The following is a 24,272-nucleotide window of genomic DNA, read 5'->3' on the forward strand; positions in this document are numbered from 1 at the left end:
GCTAAGTATCTGTCCTCTCTGTTTGTTAGTGTCAGCAACTGCTTTCTACCGGGCTCAGCCTATCATCGAGTTCATGTGTGAAGTTTTAGACATTCAGAACATCAATGAACAGACCAAACCGCTAACAGATTCCCAGCGTGTCAAGTTTACCAAAGAAATCAGAGGTAGGTATTTGCATTACAGGAGTCTCAGCAAGGTGGCTCAGTGTGGTGCAAGGAGCAGGGTCTTGGAGTCAGACGCAGATGGGTTTCCATCCCAGCCAGTTCTGTCCTTGGGCTAGTTACTTAACTGCCATGAGTCTTAATTTATTCATCTCTAAGGTAAAGAAAATAATGTGTATCTTTATATTTGTTGTGAGAATTAAATGCAATTAGATGTATAAAGCTTCACATCCAGGAGCTGGCATACATCAAGCATTCTTACCCTTTACCCACTTAAAAACACATTTTATTTTATTTGTGTATATTATTATTTTTCAAACTTGCATTTTAATAAAAGAACACAAGTTTATTCTCCTCTGGAATTTCTGTTCTTTTTGTTATTAGCTATCTTCTCTCACTACAATATAAGCCTCCTGAGGGCTCTCTCTAGACCCCATAATAATTACTAGAATTGTTGGTATTTAGGAGTTATTTATTGAACAAATTAATAAATTTATGTAGGTTGCACATTTTAAATCATCTGGGTTCTAAGTTTTTCTTCTTAGCTGAGACTTTTTGCCTATACATGATGAAATTGTCCTCTTACCTCTGCAACTTTTGCCCTGTACAATGTGGTGCCTTTCTGAAGACATTTGAACCTGTTTTTGTCACTGTGATTTTAATTAATACCTGATGTTTTGTTTTGACCTTTTTTTTTTTTGAACTTCAGGTCTTAAAGTTGAGGTGACCCACTGTGGACAGATGAAACGAAAATATCGAGTTTGTAATGTGACTAGACGGCCAGCCAGTCATCAAACGTATGTTCACCACACCTAAAATGATACTATTACATTTTTGGTAACAGAAGAAGCTGCTGTGATTTGAGAAAATGGTATCCCTTATTGCAAGTTTCAAAATCACTGAGATCATCACTTTTAACCACCACCTTTAAAAAATGTTTTAAATATTTTTGATGGAGACATTTTAAAAAACATACTTCTTGTCTTTGATTCATTTCCCCTCTTAAACAAAGGGTGCCAAACACAGATCAACTTTTATATAACAATGCAGAGTCATCATTTATTATACTGTTATATTCTCAACGCATGTCTCAAAGGATCTGTTAAGTCCTGTAAGTCATATAAGGCTGTCATGAGAAGATACTGCTTTGTGTTTTGTTTGGATTTTTCTCTTTTTGTAGCCTCTTCCAGCTGCCAGTACGTATGGCATGCCTCTAGCAGCTACTCATTTCCATTTTCCAGTCTTATTTTTTAATCACCTGACTTCTAATCCACTGTGAACTATGCAAAATGAGAAAATATACATGAAAATGCTTTTATTTACCATAGATGTAAGTTCTGTTCTTATAATCAAGATCTTTAAACTGATGTCTCACATAAATAAATATTGGCTCCTCCGAGTAAAGAACATGAACTTAACGTATATAAACTTTACATTGTTTTGATTAGTCAGAAGCCTTTTGTTTATTTGTTTATATTCTAGTCTTTGTTTTAGTTCCACCTTTCTCGGTTTTTAAACTTTAGTGTATGTCAAAATCACCAGGAAGGCTTTGTTCTAGATAGTAGAAGTTTTTGGGTAAACTCTGGATAAATGGGGTATATTAATTCAGTATGATTTGAATAAATTCATCAGTATGATGATTTGAATAGGCACCTGATGTGAATTTCTTAAGAGTTATAAAGTGATATTCCATGTATTCTTCATATTATACTATTGACTTCATTCTCTAGGAGGAAAAACATTACTGAAGCCTTATGAAATCCCTATTGAGAAGTGTAGCTTTTGTTTCAAGAACTTCATCTTTTTCTTTAATTACTTTACATAGCTCTGTAAAAATAATTATACTTATAGATTTAGATAATCTTCGCATGAAAATTGAAAGCAGGTAGTTTTAAATACCACGTAGATAATCCTTGCTACATTGTTATTTTGTGGGGCTGTAACAGTTAAAGCCAGATAAAGTTATTACTGTACCAAGTATTTAAGTATTACTGTACCAAGTATTAAAGTTATTACTGTACCAAGTATTTAAGATAATTTGCCCCCTGAAAGAGCTAAAGAAAGAGAATCTCTTAAATCATGTTCTCCAGTTTATAGCAAATATCCTGGCACAGTCTGAGTTTCATGTGTTTGGTCTTGTTGCCTCTAAATCCACATATATTTGTCCTGGTTTGGGGATCTGGAAATGTGGCCCCAATAACTGTTACACTCATTTTATAAAAAGCTCTCTTAAGCAAATAAAACTCCTATGTGGATGATCCCAAGTCCTTATTTGATTTTAAATAATTTGTAGGAAGCCAGCTAGAGATTATATATGTATCTGTAGGTATTAACTGACCTCTAGTGAGTTTGTATTTTCCAGTTCTGCAGCTTCTTCTTTTTTAACTTCTTTTTAAGCTTTAATTTACTATTTTTCCTCATCCTAGCTTCAACAAACATGGAAAATTCCAAGAGTCACTTTTCTCATTAAATACTAAATGACTTAAGTGAAACTGGTCAAATAAAGATTGACCTTTGTTTTTTAAGTGACTGATCAAAGTAGAAAATGTTAGGCTTTTGTTTGTTTGTTTGTTTAAGAAAAAAAGAACTTGAAGACATTTCTAAAGAGATATTCTCTCCCATAGTTTTCCTTTACAGCTAGAAAATGGGCAAGCTATGGAATGTACAGTAGCTCAGTACTTTAAGCAGAAGTATAGTCTGCAGCTGAAATACCCCCATCTTCCCTGTCTCCAAGTGGGACAAGAACAAAAACATACATATTTGCCACTTGAGGTAAGCTAAACTGAATTTTCTTTTCCCGAATCTGCCAATCTCTTGAATGAGTTAAAAAAAAATCATGTTCTAAACTAGAAGTAGAATTTAGTATAAATTTTTTAAATATTTTGAGCAGGGACACCTGGGTGGCTCAGCCCATTGAGTGTCTGACTCTTGGTTTCAGATCAGGTCATGATCTTAGGTTTGTGGGATCCAGCCCTGCATTGGGCTCCTGACTCAACAGGGAGTCTCCTTCTCTCCCTCCTCCTCTGCCCCTCCCTCTCCCTTTGCATGTTCTTGCGCTCTCTCTCTCTCTCTCTCTCAAATGAATAAATGAATCTTTAAAAAAATAAATAAAATATTTTAGGCAGATAGCTTCACTAGGTAATAGCATTTTCATGTTTTGGGGAATCGAAGAGGTAAGATACAGTTTAGCAAAGGCTTACTTTATAAAAACCTATTACACAAACGAATTTCTCTTTGCCTCTCTATAGGTTTGTAATATCGTGGCAGGACAGCGATGTATAAAGAAGCTCACAGACAATCAGACTTCTACAATGATCAAAGCTACAGCAAGATCGGCTCCTGACAGACAGGAAGAAATCAGTAGACTGGTCAGTAAGGTGTAGTCTTCACGATACACTAGCTTTCAGATGAGAAAACAAGACAATAGAAAACTCCTGGTGGGACACAGTTACTCTTTGGTTTTTATATACGCAGGCTTTCCTGTTCTTTAGGTGAAGAGTAACAGCATGGTGGGTGGACCGGATCCATACCTTAAAGAATTTGGTATTGTTGTCCACAATGAAATGACAGAGCTCACAGGCAGGGTACTTCCAGCACCAATGCTGCAATATGGAGGCCGGGTAAGCGTTTTATTTCATTCAGCAAGCTCCTTCCAACAACCAGTCAACAAGAGAATAATCCAGGATTTCTCTGCTACACCACACCGAATTTACCCATAGTTTTGCTCCTTACTGCTTTTTGTCTTTTGGCTAATACCAAATAGAGTTTTGTTTATCCCCTCATCAACATTAACATGGCCTTAGATTGTAATGTCTTTTCTCTTTTCTTTTGTTTCTTTTCTTTTCCTTTTTTTTTTTTTTTAAAGAATAAAACGGTAGCCACACCCAACCAGGGTGTCTGGGACATGCGAGGAAAGCAGTTTTATGCTGGCATTGAAATTAAAGTTTGGGCAGTTGCTTGTTTTGCGCCTCAGAAACAATGTAGGGAAGATTTACTAAAGTGAGTATCTTCATATTTTCAGCTTAGTAATATCCCTCCCAGATATGAAAATACCATCTTGACGTGAATGTGCTGTGCACACTGCCACTAAACCCCTAACTCCTGTAGAGACGCCATCTGGCTGCAGGAAAAAGACCTTGTATTATAGTAAATGGCAAACTTGGGAATGACATTAAGAATCTGACTCAGCTTCCTTACGGTTAGAGCAGAAAGTCTGTGACTAACAAGGCCGAAGCAGAGATAGTTGGCAAACTGTTCTTAGTGGAGCTTCCTTTGGTATTAATTGTATCTTTTCAGCTGAGATAAAAACTCGTCCATTTTTAATCATTATAATTTACTAGTGAGCTTGTTTTCTGCAGGGTCACACTTACTGAGATCATTGGTTCATGTCTTACAGATGCAGCTATCTATAGAAAGGAAGTTAGTGAGAAGGGTGGAAAAATCAGGGCAGGAAAAGGGAACTGGATGGAAGAAAGGAGTCTTACAAAATACTGGCAAATGCACAAAAGAAATTATTCTGAAAACTTTATATGTAGATTAAAGTCACTTCTCATATCCAGAATTTAAAACTTCACAATGAATTTTGTTTTCTTTTTTAAAGTGGTGATTTATTTTGATATTGTTATTAAATCAAATATGATACAAGTTTGCATGTAATCCTAAATATACCGATTTTGTGTTCCCATGTTCTCAGTTGAACACAAGGTTACCCAACCTTTCTTGTGCCAGGCTTAACCAAAATACACATTACCTGAAATTTTGACTTTGGTTTTCTTTGGTTCAGAATTACTGGCTTGAATGCTTAAAAAAAAAAAAAAAATATATATATATATATATATATATATATATATATATATATATTTATCTTTGGACAGACATGCTCTTCCTAGTTCATGGGGCCCAGTTGAAGCAGAATTATTTAAAAATTCAAAACAATGATCTGATAGCTTAATAATACAGATTCTTGTGCATTGTGATTGCCATGATACAATTGCCAGCCCATCTTTGGCAACCATTTAAAGGTTTTTTTTCTTTGTTTATTTGTTTATTTTTAATTTTGGCTAAGAATGTACAGAACTGAAAGAAGTATCTTAGTGGAAAATAAATTCTGCGAATGTACTCTGAAATGAAAGCACTGTGCCACTGGTTCTATTTTAACAGGAGTTTCACTGACCAACTCCGTAAAATCTCTAAGGATGCGGGAATGCCCATCCAGGGTCAGCCATGTTTCTGCAAGTACGCACAAGGTGCAGACAGTGTGGAGCCCATGTTCAAACACCTGAAAATGACCTATGTGGGCCTACAGCTAATTGTGGTTATCTTGCCCGGGAAGACACCAGTGTATGGTATGGACCCCTTTAATTTTGAATGAGGGATCATTTGAATGAGTAGGTCAGGATATGCTGGGTTAAGCTGTCATCACAAATAACCCCAGACTCTAAGTGGCTCAGAGCATCAAAGGCTGATTTTTTTTGCTTCTGCTATGTGTCCTTTGAGGTGGACTGTGGCCTCTGTTCTATGCCATCATATCATTTTCACTCCGGGACCCAGGCTGGCAGAGTAGTTGCTATTTGGAAAGTTGCTGGCCCCATGGCAGAGAGGAAAGAGAGCTCTGGAAGGTTCTTAACATTTGCAGCTTCTTCTTTTTCTTTCTTTTTTTTTTTTTTTTTACATTTATTTTATTTTATTTATTTATTTTTTAAAAGATTTTATTTATTTATTTGACAGAGATCACAAGTAGGCAGAGAGGCAGGCAACGAGAGAGAGAGAGAGAAGCAGGTTCCCCTCTGAGGAGAGTGCATGATGCGGGACTCTATCTTAGGACTCTGAGGTCATGACCTGAGCTGAAGGCAGAGGCTTAACCCACTGAGCCACCAAGGCACCCAACGTTTGCAGCTTCTTGACCACAACCAGCGACATGGCTTTTCCCAACCTTCCTGTGGGAATTGAGAATGGGGGCCAGGAAATTCAGCGGGAATGAGCGTGGGGCATATAGTGAGATTCTACCATAGTCCTCAAAGCAGGAAGAACTGGAATGTTTGGTGACATACTTGGAAATACCGGAATGGGGAAGAGTGAGGGAGTCCACCACTTCCCAAAGAGAAGCTGTTCAGTTTGTGTCTCTTATAAACAAGAGTGATACAAAGTTCTTTTGTCTATCTCTAAATAAAGGATTTAGGAACCCCAGACCAGCTGTTTGAACTTTATAAAATGTCTTCAACGCCCTCTGTAGTTGTTTCTTTTGTTACTGTTTGCTTATCTCTGGTGTTTAGAGGAAAAAGAGGGGGAGGGTGGAAGAAAAATATTTAAAGTTAAAGAGCTGGCCTGTATACTGAGAGGGAGGAGCTGGGAGATGGAGTCCTTTGCCAGACCCGTCCTGTGGAAAAAGTAACCTTAAAGGACTGAGTCAGGGGTGGTGGCAAGCAGCATCCAGGAGTAAAGGAACTGGGCTAACTTCAATGCCTGCAGGAGGGAAGAAAAGGAAAAATTGCCATAGGGGTTTAGCTGATGAAATGACCACATCTAGCACAGCGCGCTGTGTGAATGTTTGTGTGCGGATTTTTGTCTGTACTCTTAGTAATTAGGAGAATATCTAAACATTTTAAAATTAATTAATGAATTTATCCTTGTAGCGGAGGTGAAACGTGTTGGAGATACCCTCCTGGGTATGGCCACACAGTGTGTCCAGGTAAAAAATGTAGTGAAGACCTCACCGCAGACCCTTTCCAACCTTTGCCTGAAGATAAATGCAAAGCTCGGAGGAATTAACAATGTGCTTGTACCTCATCAAAGGTAAGATTCTGAACTCTGTTTTTTCTACTTTTTTTCCCCATGTTTTTATTAAGATCAAATGTAATGTAATTTACACTAAGCACACATATCTTTTTTTTTTTTTTTTTTTTTTTAAAGATTTTATTTATTTGTCAGAGAGAGGGAGAGAGAGAACGAGCACAGGCAGACAGAATGGCAGGCAGAGGCAGAGGGAGAAGCAGGCTCCCTGCCGAGCAAGGAGCCCGATGTGGGACTCGATCCCAGGACGCTGGGATCATGACCTGAGCTGAAGGCAGCTGCTTAACCAACTGAGCCACCCAGGCGTCCCTACACTAAGCACACATATCTTAAACATGCATCTCAATACCTTTTTCTTAGATATGTATACACTCATGTAACAACTACTCAGGTGAAGATCTAGCACAATACCCTGTCAGGCTTCCTTGTGACCTCTCCCAATAGGTAACCCCCAAAGGTAACCACTATCACCATAGATTAGTTTTGCCTCTTTTTGAACTTCATATAAATGACACCATGCAGTATATAATATATAATGTCTACCTTTTATTTATCCATATGTGTCTGGAATTCATTCATGTTACTGTATTAAGTAGTAATTTACTCATTTTCATTGTTGTATATTATTTCATAATATGAATATACCACAGAATTTTATTTTATTTATTTTATGGTTTTTTAAAAATATTTTTTTATTTATTTGACAGAGAGAGATGCAGCAAGAGAGGGAACACAAGCAGGGGGAGTGGGAGAGGGAGAAGCAGGCTTCCCATTGAGCAAAGATCCTGATGTGGGGCTCAATCCCAGGACCCTGGGATCATGACCTGAGCCAAAAGCAGATGTTTAATGACTGAGCCACCCAGGCACCCCTACCACAGAATTTGAATCTATTCTACCATTGATGGATATTATTGTACATTCATTATACAATTTTTCTACCTTTTTGGTGGATGTAAATTCTCTTTTTCCTGAGTATATATCCAAGAGTAGAATTACTAAGTTATAGAAAGTACACAGATTTAGCATGATAGGTACTGTTAAATAGTTTTCCAGAGTGGTTGTACCAGTTTGCATTTCCGTGGAGATTTCTAGTTGCTCCGTATTCTCACCAACACTTGGTAGTATCAGTCCTTTTAACTTTAGCCATTTTGTTTGGGGTAATAGTATCTCATCATGGTTTTAATTTGCATTCCCCTGATGATGAATCATGTGGAACACAATTTCGTATGTTTATTGGCTATTTGGATATCCTCTTTTATGATGGGTTTGTTCAGTTCTTTACCTGTTTCTTGGATTGGATTATCCATTTTTTCATTAATTTGTATTTTCCCTAACTATTGAGATAATACCTGACTTGCTAACTCTAAAATGTTTTCCTGTGAAATTCTGTATGTGAAAGTGATTTGAAAAGTTCAGTTTAGAGCTGTGGTATTAGTGATGACTGTACTTGACAAGAATATGAAATTGAGCACCTTGCTCTTCTTGTACAATTATATTCCAATTCTTAATTTTCCCTTGAATAAAATTTATAGGTAACAACATCCTAATCATGCCTCTACATCAGTGATGGATGGGGTGTGCAGGCCATATGGGAAATTAGTCTAAAATCTGAAATCATTTAATTTTACCCCAAATATTTGAGACAACATAACCATTTAGAGCACACACCTCAGTGTCTGACAACCTAGGTTTGGATTCCAGCTTTACTGTTTCCTAGATATGTGAGCTTGGGCAAGCTCCTTAATCGCTTCTGTGTCATATTTTAATTCTGGAAAATTGAGATAATAATTGTACCTCATGGGATTATTGTGAGGACTAAAGGAGTTAATATAGGTAAAGCATTTAGCGCAGTGGCTGGTACATGTAAGCTGTTACTATGTTGTGCATATGTGTGTTATAGAGGTGTTTGCTGTTGTACTTTCTGCACCATCATGTTGCATGATGATATGTACAAAGAAATCTAAGACAGCTGCTGCCCTCATGGAGATATCTATTCTATTACAGGAGTTTTTCAGATTTGGGGTGTCTCCTATATTATACTTTAAGAATCAATATTCAGTTCCAAATCCCACCTTTAAGAATTTGCCAGAGAAGCATGCATGATATTTCCCCTTGATTCCTTAGAAAAATCAGTGCCAAATAAATGAGTTCATTCTTTCAACAAGTGTTTATTGAGTGCCAGCTGTGAGTGAGGCAGTGTTCCAGGTACTAGGGATACTGCAGGGAATAAGACAAAACAAAACAAAATTCCTGCCCTAGTGGAGCTTACACTTGTGTGTGTGGGTGGGTGTGTGTGGGTGTAAAATAATACAATTTAAATTAAGTGAGGTGCCTGGCTGGCTCAGACAGTAGAGTGTGTGACTCTTGATCTTGGGGTTGTGAGTTTGAGCCCCACATTGGGTGTAGAGATTACTTAAAAATAGAGCCTTTTAAAAAATAATTAAGTAAAATATGAGGTATAAGTGATGAATACTAGATAAAAATAGAATAAAAATAGAATAGGGAAGTAGATAGACGCGAGTCTCTTCTCTGAGTCTCATATCTTAAAGTGCATAAGGGGTTTTGTCCCAGTTCCATGTAAATTCTGCAATTCTATATCCGTTGTAAGAATCCTGGGATCCAAATAGAGTTCGTTCTGGGAAAGTCTTCCTTCACACATAGGGATTTTATTAAATTTGGCTCAGGTCCTCTTTTAGTCTTCCCTTCCTACTATTACAGAAGAACCATGTTGATTTCTTTTTTAATATTTTATTTACTTCTTTTAGAGAGAGAGAAAGAGAGCAGGGGGAGGAGCAGAGGCAGAGGGAAAGAGAATCTCCAGCAGACTCATCACTGAGTGCAGAGCCCAAAACAGGGCTCGATTCCAGGACCCTAAGCTGAAACTAAGAGTCAGATGCTTAACCGACTGAGCTACCCAGGTGTCCCAACCATGCTGACTTCTTGAATCAATTCAGATTCATTGCCAAAGAGGCACGGACACTCAATGGGTCTTAGAGTTCTCACCTAATATGTTCAAGTCTTTATTCTGTCTTGTAAAACTATATCTGAATCTATCTGTTGAGCTTCAAAGTACAGATTTTCATCTGTATGTCTGAGTGTCAATGTCTCCTTCAATCTGAGCAGGCCCTCGGTGTTCCAGCAGCCTGTCATCTTCCTGGGAGCAGATGTTACACACCCCCCGGCGGGGGATGGGAAGAAGCCTTCCATTGCTGCTGTCGTTGGCAGTATGGATGGCCACCCCAGCCGGTACTGTGCCACCGTTCGGGTGCAGACCTCCCGCCAGGAGATCTCCCAGGAGCTCCTCTACAGTCAGGAGGTAATTCAGGACCTCACTAACATGGTTCGAGAGCTGCTGATCCAGTTCTACAAATCTACACGCTTCAAACCCACTCGGATCATCTACTACCGTGGAGGGGTATCAGAGGGACAAATGAAACAGGTACTCTGATTACCCATGGTTTCCTTTGGGGGTTCTAGGTGTCTGATAGAGCTTCCTCCCATCTAACACTCCAGGTGAACCAGATCTGAGAGCTGCAAGGTAAGTTCTCAATTAAATGTCATTCTGTTTCTATCTCCTAGGTTGCCTGGCCAGAGCTAATAGCAATTCGTAAGGCATGTATTAGCTTGGAAGAAGATTACCGGCCAGGAATAACCTACATTGTAGTGCAGAAGAGACATCACACACGACTTTTCTGTGCAGATAAAACAGAAAGGGTAAGAAACTATGGTAGAAGCCTCATTATCTGATGCAAGTGAATATATTTTCAAATGGGCATACATATAATTTTTTCCCCTAAAAACAACTGTAATAATAATTTAATTAATATACTATCTCCAGTTGAGCATTGATGATCACTTCTGAATGATACAGGTTTCAAGACTGAATATTTCGCTTGTGTGACAGAAGTGCTGGCTTCTGGAGTTTTTAAGGGGGAGTCAAAAACATGCCAAGATACACTGTGGTGATATAGGCGAACCCCGAAGGGATGGCTTATGTATTTGGACTTTATTATCATTTGCTACTTCTTACTACCTGTGCTTAAGGCATGGTTCTAGGGTATAAAGAAGAATTTCTCTTCTAAATGATTTTGTAAAGGTGCCTATATCAGTGCAGGAGTCTTGGGTACACATTTTGAATGGTTATAATGTCATACTTACTAACCGTGGGCAAGTTAACTTCTCTAAGCCATAGTGTTCTCATCTGTAAAATGTAGTAAGAACAATTCCCATCTCACAGGATTAAATTAATAAATGAATATTAATTTGGGGTATAATTCCCAGCATTTGCGAAGAGCCATTTTGCATAATTGGTTTATAATGTGTTATTCATGAATAAACTAGCTAAGTTATAGGTACATAATATTGAGTGACTTTGCTTCTGTGATATCTTCTGTGACGTTGTTTCATCTTTTCCAGGCCCTCCCTGATTCACCCGCAGAGAGACCAGTTCTTTCTGTTGCTTACTCTTATAATCTTGTGGGTCACTCCCATTATTTTCTAGTATGCCCTTAGGTTTTGTCTCTAATCTAATGCTTTTTGTTTTCAACAGCACTGAAAAACTAAGGTTTCTCTCCTAGGGTTCCAGTTCCACCAGTCAGCTCAGATTCCAACTATTGTCTTCTGAATTACCCAAACCCTAACTCAGTAGTACTTTGTAGGCCTCCATGGACACAAATTCTCCAAACTCTTGCCTGAGCTCTGGTCACAGAATACTCTGCCATCCCCTCCCTAACTGGATTATCACCTCTCCATCCTTCCATCAAATTGCTGTCTGTGTGTAGCTCTAGGAGTTGGATTATCTTCCTAAAACCCAGGCTGTCTCATCATTTTGTCCTCTACCATGTCACTCCTAACCTTCCAGAGATTGATAATCCTGGTCCTTGGTCTACCCTGCTCCCTTGACACTTACCAACATCTCCACTTGTCTTATCATGCCTCTAGCCAGTCTCCAACTCTGGTTTGGTCCACTTACCCATTTCCTTTGCTTTGACTCTTAGGCCAGTGGAGACTACTGAGTAAGAAAGTCATTTGTTTAATGATGAATGGCATTGCAGATTCATGATAGCAAATCTCAGCCAGCCTTTGACGCTGCCATTTCTCCCATTTATCCAATTCCCCGTAGCATGTATTCCAAACCTTCACTCCTCAACTCACCAGCCCTAATCTGTGATGCCTTTATTAGCAACGCTTTACCTTGCCAGCAATAGAACAACCCTCTATTTCCCCAGAAAACAACATCTCGAAGGCATGAGTTTTCTCAGCTTCCTCTCTTCTACTTTTTTCTTTTTTTTTTTTAAAGATTTATTTATCCATTCTAATGGGAGAGAGTGCGAGCTCAGGGAAGGGCAGAGAGAGAGGGAGAGAGAAGCAGACTCCCTTGCTGAGCATGGGGCTTAACACACAGGGCTTGATCTCAGAACCCTGAGATCACGACTCTGAAATCATGACCTGAGCTGAAAATGGGAGTTGGACACTTAACCAGCTGAGCCATCTGGGCACCCCTCTCTCCTCTACTTTCAAATGTACTGAAATGTGTTTTCTCCGCTCCTTCCTCTCACATCTCAGAGCCTAATCTCTCCACCTATGCTTTTGTTCCCAAAGGACACTTCATTAATGACCCTTGGTTTTCAAAACTCCAGTTCCTTCACCTCACCCTCTAAAGTTCCTCAATTCCTCCTAGATCCCCCCCAGTAAGCTTCCTTTTACTCTGTTTCTCCCTCAGTCTACCTGCCACCTTCTTGGTTTTCTTTCATGACCCTGCTTTTAGAAGAAAAATGACTTGACTTTCCACCTGTACCTTCTCACATCAGACATCCATTCTCTGTAGCGTGACTTCAGTTTCAGTGATTCTACTGAAGCTGTTTACTCGGTGACTTGCTCATTTCGAATCTAGTGCTACCTTGTCAGGTTCTTCCACTGACTTCTTTGCCTGAGCAATACAACTTTCCAGATTCACTACCCTCTTCTATAATCAGACTTTCTTTGACGTCTCTTCCTTCTCTGGCTATTAAATACCGATGTTTCCAGGCATTTCATACATTTTTCTCCCTCTTCTTTTCTGAATTTTAGCTCTCTTTAGTCTCACCCACTTTTCTGTGTTCACTGATCTGCTTATAGATTCCTAAATTTGTATTCCCAGCTGCAAACATTTCTGTGCAGTTCCTGATCTGCACCTCCAACTCTCTACCAGACATATTTACCCAGATGCTCTATAGGAATTGTATCAGCAAGATCAGCTAGGCCATGCTGTGGAAACAAACAAAAAAAGTCTTAGGGGCTTACAGAGATGCATTTCTTGCTCATATTACACACTCATTATGGCTCTGCTGCAGCTGTGACCCTGATGTCCTCCTTTTGGAACCTAGGCGGACAGAGAAAAATCTATCTGGAACATCACCAGTCATTGCAGCAGAGGGAAAGAAAGATCTGCACAATTCCTATGTTGGCTCCTTTTTTTTTTTTTTTTTTTAAGATTTTATTTATTTATTTGAGAGAGAGGGAGGGAGAATGAGAGGGAGAGAGCATGAGAGGAGAGGAGAGAGGTAAGCCCCGCCGAGCAAGTAGCCTGATGTGGGATTCGGTCCTGGGTCTCCAGGATCATGACCTGAGCCGGAGGCAGTCACTCAACCAACTGAGCCACCCAGGAGCCCCCATATGTTGGCTCTTAAAGCGCCGACCCAGAAGTTATACATGCAAGCCACACTCTATCAGCCAAAGCAAGTTACATGGCCACTCCTGAGTTAATTGGGTGGGGATGTATAATCCTCCCCCAGGGAGGGGCACGGGAATATTTGGCACTAGTGATACAATCTACCACAGGCATTTCAAGCAAAACACGTCTGAACCTCCTACTTTCTGTTTTATCCTCATCCAAAGCCTATTCCTCCCCAATTTTCCTTTTCTCCTGTAAGTTGGCATCATTGTACATTAAGTCAGCCAAGTTAGAACCTTCAGTGTTGTCTTTAAATTCTGCTCCCTTTTCAGTCCCCCCATATTCAGTTGTTCAAATAATCTTCTTTGTTCTGCCCTAAAATATCTTGTCTCAATTCTTCCTCTTCTGTGTCACCTCTGTCCTAGGCAGAACCTCCTATATTGCAGGAGACTCCTACTGGTCTCCCCATCGGCATTCCTCCTTCACAGATGTACCCTCCCTCTGCTGTCAGGGCTAGGTTTAAAAAATACAGATCTCAGGTCACCTGCCTGGCTCAGTTGGTGGGGCATGTGACTCTTGATCTTGGGTTTGTGAGTTCAAGCTCCACATTAGGCTTAGAGCTTACTTAAAAAAAAAAAAAAAAAAAAAATGCAGGGGCACCTGTGTGGCTCAGTGGGTTAAAGCCTCAGTCTTCAGCTCAGGTCATGGTTCCAGGGTTCTGGGATCAAGCCCCGCATCGGGTTCTGTGCTCAACAGGGAGCCTGCTTCCCTTCCTCCCTCTCTGCCTACTTGTGATCTCTGTCTGTCAAATAAATAAATAAAATCTTTTTAAAAAATGCATATCTTACCTTGCCATTCCATTATTCAGAAACCTTCACATATCCTCCATGGTCTACAAAATACTTACTTTTGTTGTTCAATGTTTTCCTAAGATAGCCAGAACATTTTAGTTTCATCCATCCACCACACCTTCATACACTTTCCATTTTCCACATATTTGTGGATTTGAATCCCCAAGATGACCACATCTGTCCCACTCTTTTCCCCCCACTATTCTTAATTAAGGTATAATATAGACAATAGTAAAATCCACCCTTTTTAGTGTACTGTTCTACAGGTTGTGACAGATGCATGTAGTTGTGTAAGCATCATGTCTAGAAGACATGAACAATCCATCATGCACACACATTCTGCCAAGCCCTCTGCAGTCAACCTTTTCCCTCACCTACAGCCCCTAGCAACCACTGACAGGCATTCTGTCCTACAGTTGTGTTTTTTTCCAGAATGACATATAAGTGGGATACCATAACCTTTGGCCTGGCTTCTTTTACTTTTCATAATGCATTTGAGGTTCATCCAGGTTCATTGTGTATATCACCATTTTATTCCTTTTTATTGCTTAGTATTTCATCATATGGCTGAACCACAATTAGTTCATCTATTCTTGACTTTAGGGGATATTTGGAGTGTTTCCGGTTTTCATCCCATCCCCCCATTCAACTCCTGCTTATCCTATAAAGGATGGCTCAACTATTTCCTCCCACCAGCTTTTTCCATAATACTCTGATCACACTATATTGCAGTTCATTTTAGTTGGTGTGCATAAGGGCAGGAGGGTTCATGTTCATTAGTTCTCTCTGCGCCTCTGTCTCCCGTCAGCATCTGCAGAGCCTTCCACGTGGGTGCTCAAGCAGTAGTGGTTGAAATGGACATGCTGGATCTCTTTTTCCCCAGGGCATCACCTCCTTCCCTTCTCATCTGTAGATTCCAAGAGATTTGCTTTAAAAAGGATTCCATGCTGGGGCAGCCAGCTGGCTCAGCCCATGGAGCATGTGACTCTTGATCTCCGGGTTGTGAATTCGAGCCCCGCTGGGTGCAGAGATTACTTAAATATAACCTGGAGGGCTCTGGTGAAAGGTCCAACTCTTGATCTCAGGTTTTTATCACAGGGTTGTAAGTTCAAACCCACGTTGGGCTCCACACTGGGCATGGAGCCTACTTTAAAATTAATTAATTAGGGGCACCTGGATGGCTCAGTGGGTTAAAGCCTCTGCCTTCGGCTCATGTCATAATACCAGGGTCCTGGGATGGAGCCCCACATTGGGCTGTCTGCTCAGCAGGGAGCCTGCTTCCTCCTCTCTCTCTGCCTGCCTCTCTGCCTACTTGTGATCTCTGTCTGTCAAATAAATAAAATCTTTTTAAAAATAAAATTAATTAAAATCTTTTTAAAAAGGATTCTGTGGTTAAATATGTTTGGAAAATATTATTTACTCCATCTCTCTCTTAAAGATTATACATCACTGAATAAAGGTTCTGAGAAATCATACAATAGAAAAACCTTTTTACCTTGGGTTCAGCCCAGTATTTCTCAAATCTGTGTGAACCATGAAATATCTAAACACATCCTACGGAACTAATATTTCTGAAGAACACACTCTGGGAAATGATGCCAGAACTACTATAACTCAGTTACATTTCCTCTTGTCCAGTGCAGTCCCCAAGTGCACATTTGAATTCGATGGAATGAGACTTTTCTCTATCCATAGATGTTCCTGTACACATTGGTATACAATTAAGCTATAGGTAATGGTAGTAAGAATGGAGCCAAATAAACTCCCATCAAATTCATGCCTCTATACAAAATACAGTTCTTCATATGGGACCCTGCTACATAGCAGATGAGGGTGAAAATTAACCAAATAGCAAGATTTAATTCCTTTCCTTATAAGTGCGTTTCTGAAATTCCCTTCCCTGCTTTCCTAGAAGTTTGATTTTAGAATTTTTCCTGTAAGTGAGCCTTACAGTTTCGAATTTTAAAGTGTAAGGGATCATCACCTAGTTTTATAGCTGGTCAGATTAAGACCCAAAGATATTACGCTTTGTTAAGGTATGTAGTCACAAGACTAGGCTTAGAACTGAAACCCTGGTTTTCCTAATTCCCATTTCAGTGCACTCTTCCTGATAATGCATGTGCTGGTGACTTCTTTTATTGATTCTGTAAAAGAATTAGTTTTGCTGAGCCTCGTGTGCCCACTCAAAGATTTCTTCATCTTAACTTACACTGAAAGTTGTGCGTATCTTTTTACTCTAAGTAAGGGACAAACTTTATTTTTTTTCTCAGGAAGCTTATCCATTGTAAATGCCTTTTTTTTTTCCCTCTCTCTCTCTGAGAACAATGCCAATATATCATCTATAAATAGATGACAACAATGCAACCCAAAGTCGCAGGTAAAATAATTCTTTGTCTGGACTCCCCTAGGGAAACCATGGAGTATATTTGTTTGAGAAAATACTTAAGGATAAAGTGGTTGGGCTAAGGAACATTGCAGAAAATTCAACATGTTGAATTAAACTGATTTTCAAAATGTCACTTAAGAACAGTTTGCTAACTTGTTACCAATGAGTACATAAAAGGAAAATATGGCCTGAGCCCAGCTTGGCATTTTGATTACTCATTATACTCCTCCCTCCTCTTTTTTTGGTAGGTGGGGAAAAGTGGCAATGTACCAGCAGGCACCACGGTGGACAGCACCATCACACATCCATCCGAGTTTGACTTTTACCTCTGTAGTCATGCAGGAATTCAGGTAATTTGGAAACCGTTTCAGACCTTTGACTTAATAGGGAGATGTTTGCAAATGCAACAACTGGCTTGACTAGACTTGTTATTCAACACTGTGCATCACTTGGTTAATTTAGTGCTTGTATTCCAGAACTGTTATCTTTTGGTCTGGGTATCTGCTTGTAGGTGTGCTAGGCAGGAGTACTTCTGAATTTAAGGAGTGGATTTCAGTTCTTCTCTCAGATAGCCAACCCGTGTCAGAAATGTGTTAATCATAAAAGTCTCTCTCCAGGGAACCAGCCGTCCTTCACATTACCAGGTCTTGTGGGATGACAACTGCTTCACCGCAGATGAGCTCCAGCTACTAACTTACCAGCTCTGTCACACCTATGTGCGGTGCACGCGCTCAGTCTCCATTCCAGCCCCTGCATATTATGCCCGGCTTGTAGCTTTTAGGGCACGGTATCATCTGGTGGATAAAGATCATGACAGGCAAGTTTCTCAGGCACAGTGGAATCTCTTTTTGTCTGAATTAACATGTTTAAAAAAAATGAGCTACTACAGGAAACTTTTAGGAAGAGCTGAATCTTCTTTTAGGGCTTAAATTTCAAGAAGTGAATAAAAATGAATGTGCCTTTGAGAGCTTATAATGTGACTTTTGGTCCAAGAAGTGCTCGGGTTTGCTCATACTTGCATGGTGTGTCTATCATCTGCCCAAGAAAAAGAGTCTAATTTGGAGCTGCCTGTGATTTTCCCATAGAGTGAAATGCATTCGGTTCTGTTCAGGTCCTGAGCAGTCTCAGAAGTGGCCCACACAGTGCCCTGGCTCCAATCAGAGCAGTCACAGACCCGTGGATTCTGCTTCATGGGAGGGAAAGTCCTGCACTGCTCACTTTGTTTTCAGTACAGTTCGGAAGAATGCACCAGAGTGAATCTGGGGCATGTGTGTGGCAGAGGAGAGGTGCCAGGACCATTTTCACCCCCAAATAGGGATCTCAGAAGCATCAGACATTTTGACCTGTTACTGAGCACTGTTAAATAGCCAAATAAGCTCCCTGCATTAGTTTCCTTTTCCAAATGACCATCTGTGAAGAGTAGCAGTTTCTGGGCTCTTCCCCAAGTCTGAATTCAGCTGCTAAATAGTAGACATTCCATTGCAAGTCTATTTCTGTAAGGGTTGAAAATACGCTATGAAGGAAAATGCCCAGCTGTGGCTTTATACCTTCCATTCTGTAATATACATTCATTCATTCAACACATTTATTAGGTATTGACTGTGTGCCCAGCACTGTGTTAGGTACTAAAAATACTAAGATGAGGAAGACATGTTTCCTGGGATTTTCTTTTTCAGTGTGGCAGACAATAGAGGCAAACAGAGCACTGACAATTAGCCCAAGGCAGTATAGGTGAAAGTGCAGTGGGACTTCAGAAGGAAGGTTGTTAGAGAAGATTTCACTGCTGGATGGGTGGGATTTGGCTCTAGAAAGAAGAGAAAAGGATTTTCCAGGCAGAGGGGAACAATGGCTATAAAGAGAAAGCAAGGGATATGTTTAGACAATAGCAAGTTTTCTTTGGCTGGAGTGTTTGAAAGGGGAACAGCAGGCACGAAGCTGGAAAAGTGTTAGAGCAGGTTTTCTTTGTTAAACGTGAAACGCTACTTTGGGGCCAAAATAGCCCTTAACTGTTAATTGGGCATGAGTGGGAAAAGAGGATGAAGTTAAAGACGACTAAGATGGTGAGCTTAGATGGTAAGGGCAATAATAATTTAATTAGTAAAATAATTAAATAGCTAAAGTAATAATTTAAGTCAGAAGAGGTTTGGTGATTTACAGTTTACCTAGCCCTTTATATCCTATGGAACCCTTAAGAGTTATGTTCAGAAGTTGTTACTATTATCATAAAAGACCAAAGTTTGAAGGAGTTGTTACTTCCTCAAGGTCATGTAGCTAGTGAGGAAATGAGAAGAGATTCCTGGCACAGTAACATTTGCACAGCAACATAGTATGCTCCAGCATTATACTAGGCTGAGGAATTCATTCAACAAATGGTTATTGAGACTATATTACGTGTGGGCACCAGGGGTTCAGTGGTGAGTAAGATAGTCACTGCATTCTTTGAGTTTACATTTCCTGGGGGGGAATGTATAACTATCCAATTAATAATTTAATTTCAACAATGAATCTTAGAACACTGAAAAAATAAAATAAAAATTTAAAAAAATTTAATTTCAGGAGCGCCTGGGTGGCTCAGTGGGTTAAAGCCTCTGCCTTCGGCTCAGGTCATGATCCCAGGGTCCTGGGATCGAGCCCCGCATCGGGCTGTCTGCTCCGCGGAGAGCCTGCTTCCTCCTCTCTCTCTCTCTGCCCACTTGTGATCTCTGTCTGTCAAATAAATAAAATCTTAAAAAAAATTTAATTTCAATCTTTTTAGTACCATGAAAGAAAAGTAGAGGATTCTGTGAAAGTATGTTTCAGGTGCCTCTGACCTGAACTTTGGAAGTGAAAGATTCCTTTGAGAGATATGACATTTTGACTGAAGCCTAAAGGACAAGTAAGCATTAGCTAGACATAGTAGGCAGTGGGAGTCTTAACATAAGCACTGTTAAGGATTTGGGTCTTTGGAGACATTGTTCTATTTAATTATTGCAACAGCCCATTCAGTAAATTGTATGTATTTTTCAGTTGAGTGAACTCATGTTAGAGAGACACAACAAATTATTTAAGGAGCCACAGCTTGAGCCTAAGGTCTTCCTGAATCCAGTAGTATTTGTGCTATTTGAAACATGTGAAGTTTGAAGTGATCTTTTGTTACACCTGTTTTTTTGCATTATTCTCTTTACAGCGCGGAAGGCAGTCATGTGTCAGGACAGAGCAATGGCCGGGATCCTCAGGCCTTGGCCAAGGCAGTGCAGATCCACCATGATACCCAGCACACGATGTATTTTGCCTGAGAGTCTCAGAAAAAGAACTCAACCAACTGGGCACCCCATGCAGCCTCAAAATGTTTCAAATGCCTACCGCCTCTAGAGAGAGCCAAGTTGACTTCAGGTGGTCTTCTACGAGCAGCTCGGAATAGTTGCACTGAATCTCTACTTCGCAGCACTGTCTGATGCATCAACAAAATTGAGCCATTTTTTAAAAGTAATAGATACTCATAGATTGTCTTTTCTGATGCACTGGACTGAATTTTTACCTCATCTTGCAAAGGCTGATCAGCCTGAACTTCCTTAAGGACTTCACAAGAAAGGTTTCGATGGAATATTTTGCTCGTTGTGGTGTTCACCGCATCCCTCTAGTCTTAGAAGATCACTCCTTGTTTTCTGTACTCATTGAGTGGGGTGTCTGCGTAAGTGGGAGAGAAAAACCAAACAATATGCTTCAGTTCAGCGTTAACTTTTTAATTGTGTGGGTCCATAAACTTTTTAATGGAGATTTCTGACTTCGCCACTGTAAATGCCTTTAACGAGCATTAATTTTTAAAAGTTTTACAGAGTTTTATTAGTTTTCCTACTTTATCTTCTTGATCTCTACAGACTCGTGCTGGTGCAAGTACAGGCTGCCAGGCAATTGCACTATATTTGGCTGCAAATTCAGACCAGCAGCTCTCTGATTTGGTTGGCTTTTGTGAATGTGTAGCACAAACAGATGTAATCCATGTCACAGTGACAGATGACACTGCCATGGTAAAAGTACTCATGTTTCCCCCTTTTGGAAAAAAAAATTAGCTTTTAGTATTTTTCAAAGTTTTCAAAAGTGCCCATTTTATGCTGCTGTGTGGTTTGTTAGATCTAAATAGTTTTTAAACTTTTCTCATAGAAAATTAACTTTGGCAATAAGCATTTTTTAAGGTCCCTTCTCTTCCTCCCCCAACTGTGTAGTTTTCTAGATGAGATTTCGGTATGATTTTATCAGCTATTTCTTATAGATCATAATGTGGCAATTTCTGAAACTGGTCAGAAAAGACATATATTTCCATGACTTTTTAAAGAATTATTTTTATCTGTTTTATAGTCACCATTGGTGTCCTGTCACTTTGTTTTAAAATAAGCTAGAACCAGGATGCTTCCTTATCGGATAGGCTTTGCCAATCCTTAAGGTATATTGAGTGATGCTGCGACCTGCACAGATGTACCAGCATTTAAAACTTCTTTTCCCGGGAATCAAGGTTACTCACACAGTCATGTGCAGTGCAAATTTTTGTGTTTCTCTTTCAATCTGAAATGTACTTGGTGGGGTTTCCTTCCTTTCACTAAACTAAAACTGCATAGAAAAGGTTGATTTTTCTTAAGAGATTCTAGATCCCGCTCACAAGGAGACGGGTTCCTTTCTTGTCCAAACAAGGGGAGCTGATCTAAAGCAAGCGTCAGTGAAAGTGTAGGGAAAAAACACATTTTGTATTTAGTGTAGATAACACTTTGTGAATGGACAACAGTTACATAGAGTCTTGGTAGTTCCAGCCAGTGTTTCCCAGCCCAGATTTTACTGACATGTGATTTTCTATCCTGGAACCTCAGAAGTGAGAGCTAGGGAAGGGGGTAAAATCCCCAGAGCCACAGTCCCTATGGCTGAGGAAGGTGCTGAGGGAAGAGACAGACACAGTGTGGGAAAACGGTTTTGCCCCCTCTGCCTGGACACTGCTGGTGGGGGAACACTGGATCTGATGGTGAAGGGTGTTTGCTTGAACTCATTAGCCGGTCCAAATCTCTTAAACTAGCCTTCTCAAAATCCCAGCAATACAAAGCACTGTTTTTTCTTCAGTCTTTTAAAGAAGCTTGTAAATACATTGAAGTTTACATTTCCATGTGCTGTTGGTCAGCGGCGCCACCCGTCTTTGCTGAGACTGGTCTCTAAGAGTTTTATAATGTATATTGTGTCCTGTAGCTCATTAATATGACTGCAGACATCCTTATTCTCTGCATATAGTGGGATGAAAGCAAGTTCTGTAATTGAGGCACAACAGGCAGGAGTGAAGAGATGGCAGATGTTAATTTCTTACGATTTTCCTTTTCTGCAAATACCTCACTTGGATACTACAGATCAGGACATGTTGGCGAGGGGCTGGCTGCTACTTTTATTCACGCTTGTTCAGGGAGAGCTCAGAAAATACCCTTCAGCATGGCCACCCTGGACCCAAGAGGAAGAAAAACGGAGCTTCTTTAGGAGAAGGAGGACTGAGTGGCGTCCAGGTTGTGAAGAACTCTTGGTGGCTGGCTGGCTGGCCAGCGGGCACCACACCTGCCCTTGAGTGCCTCGGGCTCACTTGTTAACGCACAGAAGTGTCACTTCTCATCATCTCCTGGCACGTATGGAGCAGGAAGTGAGGTGGAGTGCCAGGAAGCCCTGATTCGCTTGCCGGCAGTTGGGCTATATGCTTGACCTTGAACTATACAGTTTGTACAACCTCAGTCAGTCCTACACACTGGGGCAAATCAGCGTGGTGGTGGAGGAAAAGCCGGGAGGCCTATTTTTATAGGAAACAGTACCTTTAACGGGGGAGCAAATGCACTCATTTTGGATGAAAGGAAAGAAATATGGAAGAACTAGCATTATTGGGGAGAGAAAAAAAACCTGCTAAAGGGAGTGAATCTTGAAGCGGTAATCACTACAGAATCAGAGTTGCAGCAATACTGTTACAAGCAAGTCTGAATGCATAATTTGAATTTGGCTTGACGATTTGAATAGGATAGCCCCTTGGGACTGACTGAATCGTTATGCATGTGTCAATCAATGGGAGGTGTGCATTCTCTAGAAGTAGATTTAGGCTGTTTGTTTTTTTTTAATGCAGCCTGTTTAGGCACTGTCATGTGGTGTGAAAGATTGAAATGTAGCAATGCTAAAGAGTAACAATTAGGGGATAAGGAGTAGGGACCTCAGGAGAGTGGTGAAGATCCAAATGTTGAACCAATAACATTTTCTTATTGTCGTTAGCTGTTGAAGCCTGAGTGGTTTCTAGAGTGAACTAGCTGGCTTTGTGCAGCCAGAGTCTGGGCAGGTAGAACATATTCATTCTTACTGTAAATTCTATTTGCTGCTTCCAAAGTGATGATTTACAGGTTCTATATGGTCTATACTTTAGGATCTGGTGCCCAGCCTATGTCAGAGCTTCCCTACCTGGCTTAGCTCTCTCTCCTTCCAGTGGGAAAAGGCAACCCCTGTTTAAGAAGGCTCACCCTCTCTGCCCTGCCCTTGTGACCCTTTGTGGATGTGCTATAAGATTTTCTTGCTCAATAGCAAGGTGGTAGCTCTGCTTTCATTTTAAGGAAGTGGAGGCTGAGGGCATTGTATCAATACTGCTTCAACTCCAAGGATTTTTCCTTATAAAATTAAAGGGAAGATCTTATTATCAATTAACCATTTTCTTATCCCTTGCTATTGACATTCATGCTCTTTCTGTGTCTAGTGGCTGAAATGTTTGCATTTGTTCATTTGACTAATGGTGTAATTTTGGTTTCTATATTGTTAGACCTGTAATGTTTTAAAAATGTATTTTATTAACTTTGGACTGGATGTATGTCTTTAGCAATACGAGGTACTTTCTAAACTATTAAGGGAGGGGTGGTATCCCCATGTTGAGATAAGATGATGGTTGTCTAAATTTTGCGATTTTTTTTTTTTTTTGGCCTGCAGGGATATTTTGTGTTCATGTGTCCAAAAGAGAATAAACTGGCATTCTTGTGCCAAAAGTTGTTTTTCTTGTCAGTTGTCTAATACATATGGAGTATACTGTAATGGTAACATGCATGGTTGCTTTTAAAAAGTTTCCTCTATTTAAGAAATGTGAGAAAGAACAGAGAAGAAACTTTGTGTTTTTAACTCCTGGGTCTTCTTATCTTTAGAAATTGATATTTGGGAATTTTAGAAGAGCGTCTCAGCAAAATTTCACAAAGGAAAACTTTTATAAGATTCATCAGGGTTCTGGGTATAGCTCTTAATGGGAAGATCTATCTAAGTGAAGTTTTGAGAAAAATTTACAGTCTCCAGAGGGCACATGGCCCACATACTTAAGACTGACTTCTCCAGGGTACCTGGGTGGCTCAGTGGGTTAAAGCCTCTGCCTTCGGCTCATGTCATGATACCAGGGTTCTGGGATGGAGCCCCACATCAGGCTC

The 24,272-nt window shown here is 40.1% G+C and overlaps 1 protein-coding gene across 1 annotated transcript in view; it reads left to right on the top strand.

Moving 5' to 3' along the window:
* The window catches only part of AGO4 (argonaute RISC component 4), a 39,461-nt gene extending 15,611 nt beyond the window's left edge, over positions 1 to 23,850 (top strand). Inside the window, exons 6-18 of the mRNA XM_059377243.1 lie at positions 30 to 164; positions 871 to 958; positions 2,786 to 2,933; positions 3,410 to 3,529; positions 3,653 to 3,781; positions 4,027 to 4,160; positions 5,322 to 5,506; positions 6,794 to 6,953; positions 10,074 to 10,389; positions 10,530 to 10,664; positions 17,088 to 17,189; positions 17,457 to 17,656; positions 20,006 to 23,850. Of these exons, the coding sequence (XP_059233226.1) occupies positions 30 to 164; positions 871 to 958; positions 2,786 to 2,933; positions 3,410 to 3,529; positions 3,653 to 3,781; positions 4,027 to 4,160; positions 5,322 to 5,506; positions 6,794 to 6,953; positions 10,074 to 10,389; positions 10,530 to 10,664; positions 17,088 to 17,189; positions 17,457 to 17,656; positions 20,006 to 20,114 (1,961 nt within the window). The 3' untranslated portion in view covers positions 20,115 to 23,850. The remainder of the gene's footprint in view (positions 1 to 29; positions 165 to 870; positions 959 to 2,785; positions 2,934 to 3,409; positions 3,530 to 3,652; positions 3,782 to 4,026; positions 4,161 to 5,321; positions 5,507 to 6,793; positions 6,954 to 10,073; positions 10,390 to 10,529; positions 10,665 to 17,087; positions 17,190 to 17,456; positions 17,657 to 20,005) is intronic.
* The last annotated feature ends 422 nt before the right edge of the window (positions 23,851 to 24,272 follow it).

Source organism: Mustela nigripes, chromosome 14 (assembly GCF_022355385.1).
Source record: "Mustela nigripes isolate SB6536 chromosome 14, MUSNIG.SB6536, whole genome shotgun sequence".
NCBI classification, from domain to species: Eukaryota; Metazoa; Chordata; class Mammalia; order Carnivora; family Mustelidae; genus Mustela; species Mustela nigripes.